General features: G+C 28.2%; 1 protein-coding gene across 3 annotated transcripts in view; it reads left to right on the top strand.

Annotated features, from left to right (window-relative positions):
- The first annotated feature begins 5,988 nt into the window (after window positions 1–5,988).
- The window catches only part of LOC100166342 (venom dipeptidyl peptidase 4), a 77,973-nt gene continuing 61,061 nt past the window's right edge, over window positions 5,989–22,900 (top strand). Inside the window, exon 1 of one of the 3 annotated variants that reach the window (XM_029487666.1) lies at window positions 5,989–6,672. In XM_029487666.1, coding sequence (XP_029343526.1) covers window positions 6,595–6,672 — 78 coding nt within the window. In that variant the 5' untranslated portion in view covers window positions 5,989–6,594. Of the gene's footprint in view, window positions 6,673–15,602; window positions 15,755–19,744; window positions 20,340–22,900 lie in introns of those variants that run through there. The other 2 variants (XM_029487669.1, XM_029487663.1) reach the window with 2 other exon arrangements.

The following is a 22,900-nucleotide window of genomic DNA, read 5'->3' as shown; positions in this document are numbered from 1 at the left end:
ATTGAAATTTTTTGAACACAAATAAAAACACAATTTATTTTTCTTTTTTAACACAATATTTAGTGTTCAAAATTGTAATGCAAGAATTCAGTAGGTATACAATATACAGCATGTATATTATATTGTATGCCTACTTGTATCATTTAAACATTAAAATATTTAAGAATTTTGAATACCATTTTAAATGTATAATACCAAAGGGTAGGTATACATTTAGGTACCATTTATGACAGTTATATGTAAATATTAAACTAATTTAAAAATAAAACAATGTTTATTGAAATACTGAAATATTTCATTTTTTTCAATTTCATGAAATGTATTCAAACACTAGGTTTACTGAATTAAATTTTTTTTAAATTTTTTTTGTTTTAACGTATCAATGGTAGTTAAGCATGATAAAAGCGATGGGGAAGTCTGAATTTGGCGGTCAGGCTTAATTTAAACTATACATATATACATATACACACGACGTGGTCAATCGCTCGCTTGGACTATTAATATCGTAAACATCCCTTGTTATGAAAAACTACCATGAGTGGGTGTCAGAAATATTTTTGCACCATCATTTTTATAACGTTGATTTACCCAGGTTTCAAAAAAAAAAAAAAAAATTGAAAATTCGTTAGCACAAAACACCGAAAATCGTGAACTTTGAAAGGCTATACCATAAAAACTAATGATTTCCGGCCACTGATTTCCACCATCATTTTTTACTGGTTGTAATAACAATACTAAAAATAAATGATAGGGGTCTGAAAAAAAATTTTTTTTAATTCACGTGGGCGCTAAACTACATTTATAACGCTAAATTTAACAAATATTTTGTTTTAAAAAAAAATCCAACCAACCCTCCTTTTCCAAAATTTCTGAGCACGCTTTTGATGGAATTTATTTACCAAAAGTTAATTCAGACTACCATATTATTAATAAGTAGTAGGTACAATAAATTGTTATTATGACAATATAAATATATCTTAAAACATAATTGGTAATATAATAGACCTTATTCTTAACTCCGAATAGTTTTTCATCTGCCATATCATTGAAGTCAAATTTAACACCTTATATAATTACAGTGAGTATAGTCATTAGACTTTCTTAATTACGAAGTACACTCAAGTACTCGACACTTATGGTACACCAGAGCTGTTACCTACTTTCTAACTTTTTTATATCTACATAATATTTAAAGTAATAAATTAACCAAGCTTCACAAAGAAAGGGGTCGATACTTATTAAACAACATAACCACCACTGGGTACCTCCAAAATAAAAATTAGATTATAAGTTTAAGATTAAGACTTGCAAAATTTAATGTAACAAAAATTGGTAACAAATTCGATTATATTTTCTCATCGTAGTTATTAAGTATATATACACGCATAAACCTACAAGTGTTTTACAAATATTTTTAAATTTTTTAGGCATATAAAAAATTCTCCATGAATACTAAACAATTTTGTTGTTTGTACATTATACTGTCGAGTGTCAACCGGAAACTAGACAGGAACACTTACGTAAACGCATACGTCATATATACATATAATTAAGTATAGTAACTTAAAGATTAGCAATTTTATTAAAAATAACTTGAGCTACTTATAGTTTAGTTAAGTGAACGTTAAGAACACCCACAATTATAACGTACAATTTAACAAACAAATAACCAAATTATATTTAACACTACCTATATGTTTAAAATTGGTTAGAGGAAAAAAAAACTAATTTAACTCAGTTCAAAATAAGTTGATTATTTCTTTACATTTTACATAATATATTATATTGCTTGTCAAATTCTTACATTATAAAAACAAAACTAAATATTTTGTTAAAAATAGATCTTACCTATACAATTTCTTTTCATTGTACACTACCTAGTTGTAGTACAATTGTAGTTGTGTCAACTGAATTATTGAATAAAAGAATATTATGTAGGCACAAATTTGTTTATTATTATTTAAAATTATTGTATACAGTATAACACCGTGATTTAAAAAAAATATTTAGTCACAATAATACTGTTGTATATGCCTACCAATGGATTTAACTTAATGTAATATAGGTGTAAAATAATACTTCAAATTATCTGGAAAAAGCACGATTGTACAACAATCGCCGAATCAACATGTAATAATTTGCCAAGGAAAACCCGGCCTAACCCTGTTCATAAAAAAAAATGAAATTTTTATACAATATTATTTTTACCAAAATGTAGCCCCTGCAATAATAATAAATATTGTCATGCATTTGTACGATATCGTTTAGCGTCAGCCGTCAGAGTAAATAATCGTATCAATATTTTGAATTCTTATCGAAAACTTTTTGAGAATCATTATTCAAATACTAAAATACTAAAATAAAAGAAATAATGACAAATTAACAATTTTTTTTATTAAATTTTAAATTCTGAGCATTTTTATCAAACTATTTTTTCATTCTGTTATATTAAAATAAAGTTTTTTAATGTGTACCTATGTATAAATGATTTATACTAGAAAAATGCTTTGATTTTTAAACTTCCTTTATAAAAAGTTCCTTCTAGATGTTATTACTGGAAGTAAAAAATAAAAAAGTATACTATAATTGTTATTAGCGTTTGAAGTTTAAAATTCAATGAAATTGAATATTCATGCGTAAAATAACGATTTTTCATTATAGTATAATTTTTTTACTGTTGTAACTAAAAGAATAAATAACCAAACATGAAATTTTCCCTAAATGTTTAAATTAGCATTTTGTATGTATGGGATAATTATAAAAATATTTTGAACTATTTATGAACATTTCAGATTTTTTTTAGTTCATTTTTCACAAATATCGACAAAAACTGTTTGCTGCTATTTAAAAAAATTAAATATACATATGGCTGTAAGGGTAATTTTTTTATAACATTTTTAAGTTCAAATTTTGATAAAATTCGTCCAAATCGTATAAATGTATAAAATGTTACATTTTTATAGCCAAGGCTAGGGTAGGTCCTCATAAGTAGTTAATTCTGGAACTAAATATAAATAACTCACAACTATAAATACTTTTTATAGACATTTTAAGTTAAAATTTGTACGAAATTAGATATTTAAATAATGGATAAAAAATTCTTGTTATTTTGTTGTATTTCAAATATATTTTTGTTAGGAATTTTAAACATTTATGTACCTAAATAATTATATTTTATATAATATAATATACACAAATGAAATTTTAAAAAAATTTAGATTAATTTTATGGTATTTCTTATTTATACCATGAATCTATTCACACCGTTCCATGGTGACTATTATGTGACTCAAAAATTAATGAGAATGATATATTATGATACAATTATAACAATTAAAATAAATTAACAATACAATAAATTCAATGTTTTTAGCAACAATTAATTCATTTTACAGTTGCATATCACTAAAAAAGTAAAATAAATCATTATTTATTACTATACAGATGTCCCAAAAGTCCCGTATCACCCTTAGTATCTCCACGGAAAATCAATATATTTAAATGCGGTTTTTTTCTACAGTAATAAGTATGAAAATTCTGATTAAATAGCATAAGTTTCGATTTTTTTTTTTAAATTCAAAAATAACCCCGTTTTTTTGATAATATTCTTTAAAACATTTCAAAAAGTTAAGGCTAATTATTATTTTGAATTTCAGCCGAAAAATCAGCGTTCCATTTCTAATTAAACTGATAAAGCATGCGAATCGTATTTTGCTAATGCCGTATGCATAGGCGTAAACTTTTATTCTTAGAAATTCAAAATAATAATTAGCCCTAACTTGGGCAATTTTCATCACCTTTTTTTTTTTTTTGAACTGTTTCAAAAATTATAATCAACAAAACGGCTTTCTTGGAAATTTAAAAACTTATTTGTCTAAAAAAATTGTTTGAAAAAAAATCGGATATTATGTAATTCAATCAGAATGTCTATACTTATTACTGCAAAAAAGCCAGCATTTAAATATTATATTGATTTTCCAAGGAGATACTAAGGGTGATAGGTACTGGACTTTTGGGACATATTGTATAGTACCTATATAAAACCAATATAATAAATTATTATATCATAAAATATAGGTACATTGTAATATAGACTATCACCTTCTTCGCACTTTGAATGCAATAATTTATGATTGAATTCAAATTTCACAATGTCAGAATATTACAGACTACAGTACTTCCTCATGTGACAAGTGTACCTACCTATTGACTGTTGACACCTATTATAATTTATAACAGTACAGTAGAGCGGTTACCTATTTTCCCTATTTTTAATAAGTGTAAAAATATAAACCTTTTTTTATGTCGTCAAAAGGTTTAACATTTTTCAAGTGGTGATTGGAAGGGAGGGGTGGAGATGTTATTCAATACCCTCGGTGGTCTTAAAATACTAAAAAAAAAAAATTTGAAAAAAGTTTTAAAGTTTCTGAAATTTTAAAGGCGATTTAACATAATAATATTGTGTAAAATCAAATCTTATAGTTCTTAATAAGTTTGATAAACACTTGCATGCTAAAAAGTTTTAAGAGAATAGAAAGTTTTAATCTGAATTCTTGTATTTTGTAAAGCATTTTAATAGAAGAATTAAAATACTTATTATGAAACACTTTAAATAACAGTTGGTATTCGAACATGAACATTTTACATTTTTTTTTAATTTGAATTGCTCATTGAAAAAATACAATTTTGTATAAAATTATCTTCAAATAATTGTACAATACATATTTTTTACTTGCGGTTTTATACCTAATTGGCTGGTGTAATTTAAGTATTACTATATTTTGCGACGGATGAATAATAAATAATTCGTTATTGAGGTGTGATTTTGTTCATGTCGATATAATAGTTGCTCTTTTTTATTTAATACTTGGGCTTATACGAAAACAACATTTTGAACTAATATTTAAATATGAATAGTCTAAAAATCATATAGACTGTTAGAGGATTCAAAACTAGGCAATTTGGAGGTTATTGAAGTTGATATCGAACCACTCCCTCTATAAATACGTGACCGATAGCAACTTATTATTGCCATTTACGTGTTATATATTATAATTTATAATATATAATTTTATACTGTTAGGTATAATATTATATACTTTCATTTTCGCGTGGGCATGTTATTTTTAAAATGCAAAATAAATTGAAAAACCTACAAGTTAAATAATAAATATAAAAGTTTAACCTGGGAGGCAATTATAATATACCTGAATTTGTGCGAATGATGCTAAAAAAAGGCAGTAAAGTTGTACGGTTGGTTTACTTTGCCATTGTTTAATAAATTTGTCTATGTGTATAATTAACAACATGGCTTGGACAACTCGGGTATATTATACACTTCACCCGGCCAGTGTTTACAATGTCTACATTATCCACTTGACCGTAAAATATATAATATATTATAAGATACTATAAACATTTTTTTTTTTATATATATTACAATATGACACCACTAGTTTGCACTATATATAATAATAGGTTAGTAACTGGTATTGTTTATATAAAACAATAATTAGGTTGTTGGTATAAAATATCGTTATTAAATAATTATGTCGCGATGACGTCCTCGGTGTGTTGAAGTGCAGTCGGTCTTATGTCTCGAGATTATATAGTGCAATTAAGTTGTTGACACTTGTAGGATTTTTAATGTGGTCTTTGAGTCGTCGTGCGCGTATAATGATATTACTATTGCCATACTCTGGTCACTAATGCGCCGCTGAGACAGTAAGCATGGGTAATGTAATATCATTATATAGGTATAACTATGTTTGTACACGGGCGGGCATCGGGTACTTTCACAGTTTCACGCATATTATTATTATTATTTTGTCGTGATACTATAACGCGGCGAGTAGGTACAACAACATTAATAATAATAATATTATTATTATTGTACGCATGGTACCTATCGGTGGCGGTGGCAGCGGTGGCGGAGGGTCAGTCCCGAGTGCGTCCGAGGTACCTACTACCTACCTACTTTCACTTGCAGCTGCAGTACGTCGCGCGAATACCGTCGCGCGCATCGTTTCAGATCGTCCGGTGTCTTCTGAAAAACGTGTCGACAATATTATTACTGTCGTTCGTCTCCGCACCCCCTTTCAAAAATTACTATCCTCAATTCGCGCAAGTACAACAGCCCTCACCCGCAGGGTAAACAAAGACATAGAAAATCTGCACGACGGCTGCAGCTGCAGTTTGCAAACGGCGGTGTGCGTTTGCCGACCGACATTTCTATTCGCAGCTACCGCTTGTCCGTTTGTGGTACCTACCTGATCATATATATATATACCTCGGTATACGCGTGCGGTCACCGGTTCGCTTGTCGTCGGTACACCCCATAACGACTATATTAACATTATAATATTATTATTATCATCGTAAAGTCGCCGCGGTACCTCGGCCGCCGTCGCGCGCTTAAAGTATTATAGGCATAGTAACTACCTATAATATAGCTCGGCATAATAATAATAATAATAATAATATTATTGCGGCACGAGACAGGCGGTCAGTGGCCTTCCCGACGGATTTCGCGCGGATTACTCCGCCGTTACTGAGACACGAGCAGCAGCAGCAGCAGCAGCAGCAGCAAGTCTCATGCCGCGTCAGTCGGCCGCACTCAACGCGTTCGACATGCGCTCCTCGACAGACGTTTTCCACTCGCCCACGACAATGGTAAGACGATTTTTAGTTTTAACAATAGTCTTACAATAATGGGATTTTTTTAATTCGCTCCAACCTATACCTATTATTACAATAGGTACCAAATCTTCACATAATACGTACTTAATTATACCTAACGATATTGTATGACGATAATAATAATATTAACCATGTCGTGTTAGGAATAATAATTTTTAGTTGGTCATTATTATTATTGTACAAAAGTGAAACACACTCGTGAATTTTTCCATCTTTCGAGAATATTTACGTTCACTCGCCTGTTTGTTGATCGACGGATACTATAAACGGCGGGCGTGTATATTATTTGATTTTGATTTTTCGACTTTCTATTCTTATTTGATAATGCACAGTTTACTTCCTTTCTTCACAATATTGAATTTATAATAAACTAACAGATTTTTTTTTTTTTAATATACGAACAAAATCTCAACGAAAATTATTTTCAATAACACGAATATTTTAATAAATTATGTCTTAGATACGCGCGCGTATAATTTTATTATTATATTATAATATTATATTCAAAATATTATTCGGACATTTAAAGCACTTTTATTTTAATATTATTTTTATTGAATACCTTACAAATTGACATTTCTATGTTATCAGTTCTCTTTATTGTTATAATTTATAATTATTATTTTAACACGCGGGTACGCAACGTGCCAACGTCACGAGTTACTTGTAAACGAATAACATTAATTATAATTATATACTTTTTACTATATATTATTATTCACATTTTCATACTTTCACTGTTATTTTGTTGTTACTAAACTCGACAACTATACTATGTTTTAGTTTTTATATAGGTACATTAGGTATAGTAAAACCAATGATAGTTAATTAAAAAAATACTAAAAAAATTATTTTCATAGTACAATTTGGTACTAATGTACTAATGTACTTATGAACTAATTGAATACCTACTAGATACACCTAATAGATGAGTAGAATACATAATTGAGTAATTTAAAAAGCGAGTAAACATTATGTGCCAACAATATTGTCGATTATTCATATCGTACGAAATTGTTTTCCTTTTTTTTTTTTTTTGAACGTCCGGTGTCCACGATTTTTTGCCCATTGCCACATCTAAAATTCGATGAATATTATAAAATGCCAACAATTTACTATTAAAAACACCAAACTTTACAAGTGAGCCATTTGTCAAAATGCTCAAAAACATCATCTGCTTAACAATTAAGAATATAAAAGGTTCGTTCACATAAAAAGAATTTTGTATTGCCACAAGATGAAAATCCAAGTACCAAGTATATATATAAATAATAAATGCATTATTAAAGAAAAACGGGGATTGAACCTTAAGTAAAGAACATGTTCGGTAAATATTACTCTGTATACGGTTATTAAGGGTAAACGTTTATATTATAGTCTCAATAGTTTTTAAAAAAAAAAACCTCTGTCAACATTATACTTGTATCACTTTGTTCATCTTGGCATAGGGTATTTGTGAATTGTGATGACATATTATTAAATGTAAAAGAAATTAATAACCTACGAATTGATTGAACGTTTTTCGAGGGCCATCGTTGTTAGTTTTTTTAAGGTCTTAAATACATTTTATTGAACTAAAAAACCGTTTTAAAGTACTATTCGCATTCGATTTCCTATTTTTAAAGGGACTACTAGTTTATATAGTAACTATTACTATTATTGAATCTCTTCGAGGACCCCTTCAACCCAGGAGAAACGTTCACAAAAAAAAAAAAAAAATATAAAATCGTTGTAGGACCTATATAATTTATATTCCAATCTTTTCGCTGAGAATCTAAGATGTTGCTATTGTAAGTACCATTAAACAAAAATAATTGAAAAAACCTTGCCTGAAAGTATCACTCATTAATTATTATTATTGTAAGACATAAATCACTAAACAGTCTGTTCGTTAACCGATCGCGCGTTTTACTAATGGATAACGAATAAGTAGCAATTTTCTGAATACATAATGACTTTGATGTATATATTTTATAGTGTATATAGAAATATTTAAAATACTTTTATATTAACAACCCAAAAATCCATGTAATGAAAAACCCATTTATACATTCCTTAATAACACGAGAATAAATTTCACATTTCACATTTTATATATTTTTTTTTAAACTTGATGAATTTAAACAGGTAAATTGTATAATATATACTAACTATACCAGTTTATTCTAAATTTCTCAAAAAAGAAAAAAAATTTCAAATATACCTGTAATATATAAACATACGAGTATATTATAATATAAACAACGAAGTACAAATATCTGCTCAGTGCCAGTATTATATTATACGCCATGTAGAATTGCGATGCACAGACCGTAAGTTGTAGTAATCGAATATTGAACCTTTAAACATTGCTCTTAACAAAATCAAGTCATGGAATTCGAAATGAAATTGATTTGGTAAATATGCGAAGATTCGAAGACATTAATTTACGAAATACTTAATCGGGCGTCTGTAAATTTACAAAATTCCACTTTCTCAACAAGAAATCTTAACCCTGTCAATGCTCGGAAAAGCCTATCGGACTGAATATAGTGTAAATCGTGTCATGGCCTCCTTCACGAGTGAATAAATGTAAAATGTAAAAAAAAAAACACCAACATAATCAAAAAAATAAATAACATTTTAATTATAACTATGTTCTGCCGTGTAAAATCGAATTCAATGTAGGGAAATTATAGGTAGTAAAACAGTCCCTTTATCTCTCTGTTTTCCGGTTTTATTTGCTTATATTTGCCAATATTGTTCTATATTTGTTTGGTAATTTAACGTGTTCGTGTCTTGTTCATCCTTGGGTTTATCCATTAGCTATACCTATGTTGAATACGTATTATAGCGTAGTAGACAAATTAAATTAAAAGTACCTAATAGTTATTATATACTCATCACGTTTAGTCTTATTTTTTTAATGTCCTAACTTTTAAGTAGTAAAATTATATGCCTATACTATTATTATTTATAATGATAAGTGTGTTTATTTTTAGAGTAGAAGTACCTATGTAATTAAATAATTATATGCCTATAAGTATTAGGTTAGAGAAAAAAGTGGATTTTGAATAACATTTATAACCCTAGACTTAAATTTTAAATTCAATGATTGAGACAATAGTTGTCAACAAGCACAAAATATATATATTATAATACTTAGAGGGTATGAAAATATAATTGGTATATTCAGTACCTACGGATTTACGTATATTTAAACTACGTATGTTTCAGTATAAAATTGTAAAATACTCCAGCTACCGATACCCTATTATTATTATTAGGTACCTATTAAATAATAACGAAAGACGATCATTTTGTATTTTACGTACAAATTCCATCATCTGCGAAAAAAATCTAAGGTAACCCACGTTATCCTGTATAATACACTACTTTATGTGTTGGCGTAATGGATGTATGTATACCATAAATTAATCTAAAGAGTACTCTATGATGTACCTATATAATATATCCATGAATTATTTAATCATTATACGAATCGTAACCATAGAGTTTATTGCAGTGTATCAAAAATATCTGCCCTGTCATTATAAACTTATTATAGATTTGTTTGAAAAGTAAATTCAAATTACAGAAAACCTAAAATTGCAATCAGGGTAAAGCCTTTAAATTACATTTTGAATAAGTCTTTTACTCATATACCATTTTAAGTTTTGTTCCTTACTAAAGTACCTACCTATAGGTACATGAGACGTATATTATAGCTATAAATGTATTATACGAAAATATTATAAATATATAATTGTGTTTTTACTTTTACGTCATAGTGCTTTTACAAGTTGCGATGAAGTCTTCACTCCATCTCCTACTAAATAAAAAATATTCCCAAGTTTTTAATATTAAGGAGATTAATGCTGTCTGTATTTTCTACATTAATAGACCTATACCTTATGCAATTTGTACCAAAAATATCATATAGTCATTGACAGTGGCGCCGAAGTCCATGGTGACATCGGGCCGTGGCCCGACCTCTTTTTTAAAAAATGTGGCCGGCCGGCCATATATTTTATTTACTTCATAACTTTAATATGAGCATGATTATATTTAAACCATGATTATGAATAAATGTATATTAGGGTACCTCTTTATTAAATAATTAAGATATTGAGGCTGGGAAGTTTTAAAATTGCCCGACCACATTTTAAAAACTTCGGTGCCATTGGTCATTGAATACAACTTCTGAAAACATATTTGAAATCGTCTTGAAGTTTCCTTTAAAACGATTTTTCCACTTTTAAATTAAACTCTAAACTCTATAGATTATAGATTATAATTTATAAATTCTTCAAAATAAGATTTTTAAAGTTTGATTATTAAGAATTCTAAAATGTAAATAATATCGATCAAAATCAATTTAATAATGTAAGAAGGTCGCTTTCAAGTAAATTTGACGACGAGTTTAAATATATTTTCCAAAATTGTATTGGATAAATAGGTTAGTAAATACAATTGGCAATAGATTGATACATTTGAGTATTTGATCAAAATAATTAACTGTCATGTAGTGCGTTTATTGAAATGTGTGAGTTAGCAAAGCTATTTCATTCACACAGTCACACGCACTAATAATAATATTATTTACTATTTACTATATTTATAATTTATTAAACATATTTTAAATTTTCATCTTTTTAAATAGAAAAAAAAATTATCACCTCATTATTCATTCTTTAATAATGCTTATTAAAATTCTGATTTTTATAGATTTTTTTATATAGGTAGGTACTATGGATAATAGCATAATAGGTATTAAAATTCTTTTGAATATCGATTTAGAAACATATATATTTTAAAACAATATCTACTTAATAGTTTACAGTTAAAAAATTGGTTGTAGTTAAAAAAGAAAGTTTGTCACATGACACACATGAAATGGCAAACAAAATCTAAATGTATTTTATATTACTGTCTTTAAGTATGTATATTTCATTTTCCAAAATTCAGACTTTGGATAAACGCATAGATAATGGGAAATAGGTAGCGAGCATGCTTGGTGAATCACCGTCTGCCATTTTAAAGGGCGAAAACGGCGAGAGACCCGACACTGTCATGTTCCAGGTCCAAGTTAAAGGCAGAGCTTAGTATAGTTACATACTATATTAAGTTCTCATCGTCGTCGTCATATCTAATATTGCTTATGTTTTTTGCACTTTGAGTTTCCAATTAGGTTCCATGTTAAATTAGTACGAACGTAGTGTAATGAATCGAATAAGAGCCTACTTAAGTGCTTAAAACTTACCCAAGCTCCGATATTGCTTTCTAGAATCATGCATTTTGTTAATATAATAATTATTAGATAACTAAATTTCTAAATACACAATACTTGTACTTTAAAATTGAATTACTACGTGAACTCGATTAACACTTCTTCGTTTATTTGCATGCATTTGACTACCCTGATGGAAATAACGAGAGTGACCGTGGTATCGGGCTATTAAATCACTTAAGAGTATTGATAATACATAGTATGATTCCTTTCATAATTATTATTATTATTTGCTTGTGATTTAAATTTTTAATATTAATATGTTAATAATGACGTAGTAGGCATAATTTTACGAATACCCTATTGTTTGGCGATTGATTTTGATTTGCATCTGTCTATAATATTATTGCAGTTATTATAATGAATAGTGTTAGACGGAATGCCTTGTTTGTTAGCAGTCACTGTCACTTGATCAATATTATTACATACGATGGTCGATTTTATTTTTACAAAGCTATAAAACATAATAGTTTTAACATTCTCAGCACAACTGAGCATACGTTGTTGTTTATAGCATACGTCAAACACTGCAGAGTGGCACTCGTTGCATTTTATAAATATAAAAACTAATGTATGAAAAAAATTAAGTTAATTTATTTTTAAACTTCTTTTATAATATTATGCATTATTAGAGATAGGTATACCTACCTATATAAAATCCCTCTTCTTCAACCATTATTCAAAATTGTTGAGAGAATTAAAATACGTACAAATATATTAAGTAGGTGTATAATAATATTGTCTATTATACAAACCCTCATCACGTATAATTAAGATTAAGATAACAAAGTTGGTTATATTCGTATTGATATAACTGTATACAGCCGTACATGAATGGCATAAGGACGTCTCCTAATATATAAAGCATATAAGGGAAAACGATAAACAATAACTTTTCAAACAATAAATTAAATTTTTCGTATGATTATAAATATAGTTAACTAAAAAAAAAAATGTATTAATTTAAAATACTGATATTAAATAACACTTCTTAGTATCTTACTACATACAATTATACATTATGTACCTATAATATCAATATATTATTATGTTCTATATTGTTATAATAATATAATAAATAATAATAAAGTTAATATGATGATAATGAATAGGCTTTGAGATTAAAATATATCTCAGTTGACAATAATTGTCTATTTTAATTCAACAATTAGAGAAACAAATAGAAATACATAATCATTATAATCATATGAAACGGAGTATTAGAGATTCTAAAATTTATCTAAAATGTTAAATGTCTATAAATAGCTCATATTTAAGCTGAATGTATAGACAATTCTATTGAGTATAGAAAAAGATAATTTAAAGAACAATGGAATGATGTGTTAAGTTTCTATACTTTTTAAATTACAACAAATAAACTAAAATTGTTTAATAAGAAATCATTATTTACGCGCGAATATCAAATTTCGTCAATATTTTAAACATTCAAATTTCAAACGACATCATAATGAGTAATGACGTTCATAAAAAATATTTGTGGAATAGACTCGACTTTTTTTTTTTTAAATTTCAGCGAAAAAAACTTTTGAGAAGCCCTAACTGAGAAGCATAATTTTTTTACCAAAATAGATATTATATTTTTGTGAACATTTCAAATACCTACAATAATTCAATTTGAGTATTACGAAAAAAATTATAAAATCGGTTTTGTCGAAAAATGGTTTAAAAATTACCTTTTTTTCTTATTTTTTTTCTTCATTATTATGAAAGCTACTGAAATTTTTACTCTTACCCTCCCATACCCCATAAAAAAATACTATTCCACTTCGTTAACAAAAAATATATTGAAGCATTAAAAAAGCACACATAATTTCAAAATGTGTGCGCGTTTATTGCTCCGTTCTGAAGCTAGAAATTGTCAATAATATCGAGGGAAAGGATCTTATAACATATATCGTCCAGCATTTAACGGGTGGGCTTAATATGTTCAGCCAATAGCGATAAAGGTTTCGAAACAGCAAAATAAATAATAGTATAATCAATAATGTGAGTATCATAATACATGATAACCGATTTAGTTATAACTAAATTATGTTGGTTTTCGTAAAAGAGTGTATTGATATTTGATATTATATTAGGTACCTAAGTGAGAGTAATTTTTTTAAACTTATTATAATTTAAAGCGTATATCATATATGTGATGCTATATAATAAAAAATTACGATATCAATATAATATAGGTATACCAATTATATTACTATAACTGTGTGTGTACTATAATTTAAATAATTAGTTGTTCGTATGACAAAATTGTCTCATTAATAAAGTTGTATTAATTTATTTCGTACATTTATAATATTAGATATCTACTCAAATAATATTGTGAGTAGGTACAAACAATCATAAACTTTATCTACTATCAGCTAGTACCTACTCGTGTAAATGTTGCGATTACCCAATGTCCCTCATATACTATAACTGCATGTTTAAATAACTTTGAGTACATGGCTATATACTATACTGTGGTGTAATAAGAACTTAAATATTTACCAAAGGTGTGACATTTTACAGTCACGGAAGCTGATAAAAATTAAATTAAATTAAAGTTGTATAATATTTCATGACCAAAAGCTTGTTATTTTCTTGTTACCAGCTATGTCCGAAAAAAACCAAAAAAAATAAATAAATATATTTTAGTCCACAAGCTAACCATAGCATATTTATTTATATAGGGCAATATGTATTATAATATAAATATTTCTAATGTTTTTTTTTTATTATTATTATTATTATGAAAGAAGTATAATACTAGATATTAATTTATAGTTTATACTGTTTATAGAAATGCATTTATAAAAATATATATACTCTTTTTCCTCCAGTTTGAAAAATAAAATTATATTTTGACTTTCAATAGTATTGCATCGGTTGACTTAAAATATTTATCATATTTAATAAACGGGTGCATATAGTAAATACACTCGAATCGTCGAATCTCGATAAATCGAATCTCAAGGTGGTCGGGGGATGACAATAAATTCGATATTTGTATTATTTGAATTGAATACTTCGAATATAACTTATTAACACTTCTGTGGTCAAGAAAAAAATTTGAGTTATTACGACTCAACTGTAGAACATTAGTATACACCTAATATTAATATATAAACTTATCAAACATTTCTACCTACCATATTACAAAAGTTTCATGGTATATTTCTATTTACGTTTTTAAAAACGAATTTAGTGTATTGCACATAATATAATGTGGGTATAGTGATAATAATATTATCAATTTGGATTTTAATAACGATTTGACGGTAAACATAAATTAATAAAAATAAACATCTCGAATTTTGGATAGTAATATGTTATACGCAGGTACCTATATTAGGTATATTATAATTATATTAATATATATTATGACTTTAACAACATTAGGTAGGTACCTATTTCCTATATCTGCTATCTATATTGGTATAAGGTTAATATTATTACCAACTGGATAAATATAATCAGACACTTGACATAGTTTGGTAATAACCAAAAGTAAAAAGGATTATAGCACGAAAAAACTACGAAAAAAAATTAAAACGTTAGTGATATCTTATCATTTACAATTATTATATATTAAACGCGTATACGTGCATTGACACAACCGTGTCGTATTGTAAAAATAATGCTCTAGTGGCCCATTTACATACTGTTTGATGGTATCGTAAATATTGGGCGTAGGTACCTAATAAATTGTTTTCTTTTTACCGTGCTCGTTCTCGTTTTCGCCAAGGCATGTTTTGTACTCAAAGAGGAATGTATGGATCCATGGTACGTACAATATTTTATCACCATTATTAGTTTAACGTTGTACATGTCGTAGTCGACACTGACTTATATGATGTTGTTTTCGAATCACTCTTTTTTTAATTAGGAAGGTACATGCTTTGTAATATGATATTGGACTGTTTCATTACCTGGTTTCTAGCTGTAATTATTGAAAGGAATGCAAATGAACCTTTTTTTACAAAATACTATAGGAATAGGTAATCGTGTTGAAAAAAAAAACGTATTTAACAATAGTTTAAAATCACTATCAATTATTGAAAATTATTATGACATTGAAATGTTGAATAAATTACAATAATATTGTTATACTCGACGTTCTGAGGTTTTTATACTCACACCTATGTGGTAATAACAAATGTATATAATAGCAATATCATAGTTTAAGTATTTTTCAGCATAAAGTTGTACCGCCTCTTTTTGATTGATGAATAGCGAACCTATGTTGTTTTCATTAATTAATTTAGTTTACCCTGAATTGTTTTTCTGAATATATATTAGGTATATTTGGAATTTGGATGGTTCTAATATATAGGTGAAGAAAAGTGTTGAAAAAACTATACCATTTATATACAAATTGATTAGTCTTATTGCCATTATTACGCATAAGCGTATTAATTAATATTGTTCATACAAAATATCAGTATGTCACAACAAAATTTCTCGTAAATCAATAATTCTAGTATCTAAAAACAATATAATTTTGGTTAGACAGCTGGTAAATTACTAAAACAAGAGTACATATACCTAGTAATAGTATGTTATATGTTATATATATAGTATACACAATATACACGTACAAATACGCAGGTCTTGAAGTGTCACAAAATGGCAAAGGGTACTGTGATTCATTTTACTTTGAGTGTTATATAACTTATATATCCCAAACAAAAAATCATTAAGTAAGGATGAGGTTATTCATTAATTTACCAAACCAAAAATGTTTCTAGCTTCCCTCGAAAACTAGTTTATTTAATTTAATATTAACAATATCAATATATTCGAACATTAATTATATTTTTCTAAGGACTTATTTCGCACAATAGTTTCCTTAATGCCTATAAACATACAATTAATTAGGTACGCTTTAAATTAATAGTTTAAAATATTTTACGTGTGGCAAAGGGATCGCGATACACGCTGGCCTATAATTTATATTAAATTAAAAAATATATATATTATATTAATAAATATAAAATAATAAAATATCTATGGTAAATATAATAATCGATTTTGCTCGGTGGAGAAATTATTTTGATTTATCTTTGAGGCCTCAGCGTACCAGCGCGGTGTCTATACCTTTTAAACTGCGGTATCGTATTTAATATATCTGTCACTTGTAAATAACGATATGAAAAATTAAAATAAACGACAAAGTCACTTGAAAAATCGTTTGCAATCGTTTAAATATTATAACTTATAAAGTATAATTTTTTTGATCTGCCGTCAATCGTTCGTAATCTTGTTACTAATAAGGTAAATGTTCACAACTATATTATAACACCGAGTTAGATGACGGCTATTAAGTGCAGTGAAGGTAGGGTGACTGAGTGTCTTAGTACCCTTGAGTCTCCCCAATTTAATCCCTTCATAGTATATACGTATATATTATAGTAGGAGTCGATCACGGCGAGACGGTGTCTCTAACAATAGACTCTGTATTCCATAATGTCATTATAAATTATACATAATGCATTTATGAATGAATTATATAATATTTGGTTTGCGCTGCAGTGCGTGATAATTGAGTGCATATAATTTATTTATACACACTTAAGATTATATGAATTATAGAGTAGCTGCAGTGTTTACGTATAATTTGTTAAACCAACATCTGTAAGACGTAAGTCTACACAAAATTCATACAATAGTTTATTATGAATATACGTAGATACGTGTAATATACAGTGAGTTTCACTTAGTGATATCACTGATCACATTGCGGGCAGGTCAAATTGTTTCTGTTACGTTTAACCTTTCGGTTGATTTCATTAAACATATCTTGATCATTATTTTCAACTATAGGTAAACTTATAAATTTAAGAAAACCAAAGCACATAATACACAGTACTTACCTGTACAATAATATTATTATTATTGAAAAAAATGTACGATTAGGAAAACAAACTATACATATCAGTCGTTGATGTCTCTTGCGCATGGAGTCGCGTAATTTATATTCCATATTAGCTTAAAAATTCATAATTATATAACTTTTGATTATTATCAAATCTGATTTTGATTATTTAAGGTCACAAAAATCGTAAATACAGATAAAAATTTAGGTACTAATAAAAATAATAAAATAAAAATTAATCCAATAGAATTATTATAAAATATATTAAACAAAATAATAATAAATCAATAAATTTAAATACTTGATTTCAAATTTTAGTTTATAAAAAAAAATATTTTCATCATCTACAAAATCTTATTTTTGCTACTAATTACTCAATATTTTTAATTTTTTTTAGCATTTACTTCAATTTCCGTGGTGATAAATAATATGACCCACTCTAATTTTGATGAATATTGATTTAATACTATTCGACGTACAAATAATTTCCTACATATTATAGAATCCATAATGTACAACTTCTATGTACTGGAAGTTGTAATACATAGGGATAGGTTTTATTTCGTGTGGGTGTAAACTGGAACCCCATTCGTCTGATAAAGGGTTAATAATTCGCTATTGCTTTTTTTAGCTTGTTGGTCTTATTTTATGTTTTCTTTTATGACTTGACATGGTCTGGTACCTAAATTAAGGTAATATTTGATTTCATGTTTTGTGTGTTAAATGTAGTCTATATGCAGTATATCTGCAGTGACGTTAGAATAATAATATGTACCTGCCTAACAATAGTAGCAAAGGAGCAGGAGTGGGATAAAATCAATCAAAATCCACAGTCGTGTTTGTGGTACCTGTACCTACTTATGAATTCTGAACATAAACGTGTCCATAAATAATGAGTTAAAGTTAATTTTAACCTTTTAACTTAAATATTTAATTTTTAACTTAATTGGTTTTTATTGACATTAACTTAATAAATAACGAGATACTTTCAATTAAATTCTAGTTACATATTTATTTATATATAATTGAATAATAAATAAAATAAAACAACATCATTGAGGATACATGGAAATTAAAAATTAAATAAACCCTGCAGTACTGTTCAATAAAAATTGATTACCCAACATTAACTTCAAACTATTTTAAATTTTTCTGCCAACTTAACTTGGCTCAGTTAAAAATATATCATTAACTTGCACTTACGCAGCATTGGCAATTAATAGTTATAGAGAAAATATGTATTTTCTAATTATTGTGTGGTTTAGTTCTCAGCACAAACGCGAGTTGCACGATTCTGCCTCGCATGCCTATGTGGATTTCTCATAACATAACCACAGGTATGCGGAAAGACATGGCAACTACAAAATATTGCGCTTAGACACATTATTAATAATATATGGTGTGCAGCACACTTTTGACTGTCTGCTATGAAAATGTGTTTTTCAATAAAAAATTCACCAGATAAAGTTGACCGACACGATTTTTTAAAACACAGTCGGTGCAGCGAGATGTGTTTATAATAAATTATATGTTATTATATTATGGCAGCTACAGCTATTTGCGTGCATACGATAACATAGTAACGTATTATAGAAAGACGAATAAATGATGGTCCACGGGAGGGTGGAAACGGAACTCTATAGATATTGTTAAGTATACGTATCTATCTCGCAACCCCCGGAAACACGCACCGTGGCCGATGACCCGCGAACCGTTTGCCCGAATCGCTCGCTTCTCCCCGGTGGTTCGGTTAAACAATTTTTTTTCTTCGTCCTTCGACGCACACAACCACACGCACATCGCCACGATCGTCGGTATCATGCCGTAGCGGCCGAGGCGTATCCCGTCCGCAATCGGACCGACAACGTGCTCCTCAGTTGATACTCAGTCTCAGCCGGCGTCCGACGTGCGTGTGGCGTGCGAGTTTCACTGTGAGTCGCTACAGCTCCACGATACCTATTTTGATCATCATCATTGAAATTCGCGATCGTATGAAAACGACAATAATAACATCACATCGTTAATTTATTATAGTTGCAAGTCCGATACGCGATCATATAGTGCACTGACGGTTTTGATTGTTTATCGTTGAACGATTAAAAAAAAATTAGATAAATTGTATTTTGCGTGCGGTTTTCGGTACTTAAATTCTGCCATATACCAATAAATAATTATAAATAACATTATATTACAGTTTTGTTCTCGCCGGCCCGACGCCGAAATGAACGTTTGACCGGAGAGAAAAAAGCGCACGTGCGGCGAGTGATAAAATATAATCATTTATAATATTATATAAGTACCTAGGTACTTAATTCTTTGGCATCGTGATCAAACGAATCCACCTAGTCGAGTTATTCTGCCTCTCGACCGTTTGTAGAGTTGGACATTACTATATTTATAATCGCTATGGAAACGATATTTTCCTCTTCCGGTCGGTACAATACAAACAGCATGGACACGACTGAATTCCGCGAAAACGATAAAAGCTTTTGGGTAAGACACAGACGCGCAGCTATATCTTTAGATAATATTCTATTTTAAAAAAAAAAAATGTTTTAATAATAATAATAATATATTGTATATCAGCTTGTTTTATGTATAACGGACGTATGGATCGACGACGCCACCGCATTTGACTTTTCAGTAAATTTTAGATGGTGTGCGTATGACGTAATTTAGCGAACGGTCGTGCTATCCCATAAGCGATAAGCCGTTTTTAATTATTAGTGCAATTATCACTTCTCTGATAATTCCATCACGCAAACGTGCGATCTAGGTGATGGTGCAACATTAAGTGCATTAAATTATATGAGTTGGGCCACCAAATATGCTATTAAGCGGACAGTGGGCGGTAAATTTCTGAAATTTGTATATGCCAGCAACGTTGTATAATATTATATAGTTGTAATAATAATAACATTACTCATGTCTTATACCCACCGATCATGTGCTTAGGAAATGATGATCACACCGTTCCGAATGTACCTACCTATCTATTTCTAAAGCCATTACCATAGTTCAAAACTGGAATCTTTATACATATAACAGTATTACCTATAAAAATAATAATGATAAGGGAATTTGAAAATTTTTTTTTTTGGTCTTCTCATATGAATCAGGAAAGTATAACAAAATATATTTATATATTAATATTATTTAGCATCCCCAAAAATGTGTCACCTCGTGCGACAACTGCCTGCTGAACGCTGCACTGAATATACCGTTAACTTTTATTCACACATTTTATTTAAACATATTTTCGCAGTATAACTGTATTTTATATGAGTACCTACTTAAGTTTTTTTTTTTTTATAAAACGGCAATTATTATTATTTATTATACACGCTTGAAAATTATTTTTAAGATGTAAACGTGATGTTTGACATCTGTTACACTCTATTGCGTGCCAATAATATAAATTACTAGATATTGAAGTTTTTTCTTATATTTTTTTGGCTAGTGCTTATCGAAATGCATGTCTTGTGACTTGTTAGTAGTTGTGAACGGATGGGGACTGGGGAGACAGCAAGACTCGATCGCCTATATAATAGCCACTAGAAAGATATAATAATAACAATGATATAATAATATTGTGCAATTTTCAACCCGAACCACGTCTCTAAATAAATAATATTTAAATAGGTACGCCAATATTTGGTTATGTTCATTTAATTTGTGTTTGTAATTGATGTGTAAATTATATTATGCACACTATTTTATAGGTAGATAAATTATGATATTCAATATTTATTTAAAAATTGTGTTCATTAAAATACTGAAAAAAATGTTATTAAAATAATTATTAATTGATCATAGTGAATAGGTAATATAGTAGAAAAGATAAAGATAACCCAGTTCAAACGTCATTGTTTTTTTTAATAACATAATATGATATTACTATTAATTAATGATTTAATCGGATATCACTATAACTTTTTAACTATTACTGCTCATGTATTAAAATGTTGTAGTAAGGACTACTTGCTGACGAATTAAAACTCATCTTTTTTTACCAACTTAATTTTACATACCTAACAAAGTTCTTTTTCGATAATTGATATTCCTAAAAAAATCGATGCCTGGTGGCGGGCAGAAAGTTTTAAAATAGTAAAATAATGATGTTTACCTACCTAAGCTGCAGGTATACGAGTGAGGTGGCTAATTAATATTAACAATTATACGAAAAAAATATTTCCAAATTTATAATTGCCCGGCTATAAATGTAATAATACATACCTACAGTATTATTGCTCACAGCCCACAGGCAATTAAGATAAGCTAACGCGGCGGTATATTTAAATTATCCAAAACTATTGATCATAAAATATACCTATATAAGTGATTGGTTGGTAGGTAGGTATTTAAATATTCGGTATCAACAATTGTTGATGACAGTATATTATATTATAGTAGGTACCTATGTTATTTCTTGTCAAAATATATTGTCTTTGAACATTATTTGAATTTGGTACAAAATATTTATTACACTATATTTTAGTTTATTAGTTTATTGTATGTTTGTATTTGTATGCCATGTGCTAATCAGTAATATAATCGAACCCGATTTATATTTAATTATGAAATAAAATATTTATTTGATTTTGTTGCTTCAATTTCTTTAAAAAAATGTAAGCCACCCTAAAGCCTCGTATAACTTGCTTGTACCCTAGCAAAGAACCTGAATATAATAATATTGTTTAATGTTTATAATAAATTATTATAAATAGATCAAATAATTATTTATATTAAATGTTTATAGGTAGGTACTTTATTTATATATTTCTATTTTTTTTCACCGATACGTTAATATTTTAGGTGCGATTAGAGATAGGTAATAATTGTAAAATGTACAGACAATTGTGTGATTACACATGTGAATACATTTTTTAATTGCTTGGGGATAGCCAATATATGGTTATATCACATATTGTATATATGTGTCTATATAATAAACCTTTATTTTTGTGTGTGTTTTTCCATCTCTCTATTTGCAATTTATTGCCTTTGCATTCTTTCCATTATTATTCCAATTTCCCAAACAATAAATTTCAATT

This window comes from Acyrthosiphon pisum, chromosome X (genome assembly GCF_005508785.2).
Source record: "Acyrthosiphon pisum isolate AL4f chromosome X, pea_aphid_22Mar2018_4r6ur, whole genome shotgun sequence".
NCBI lineage: Eukaryota > Metazoa > Arthropoda > Insecta > Hemiptera > Aphididae > Acyrthosiphon > Acyrthosiphon pisum.
This window is presented reverse-complemented; position numbering and strand designations above follow the sequence as displayed.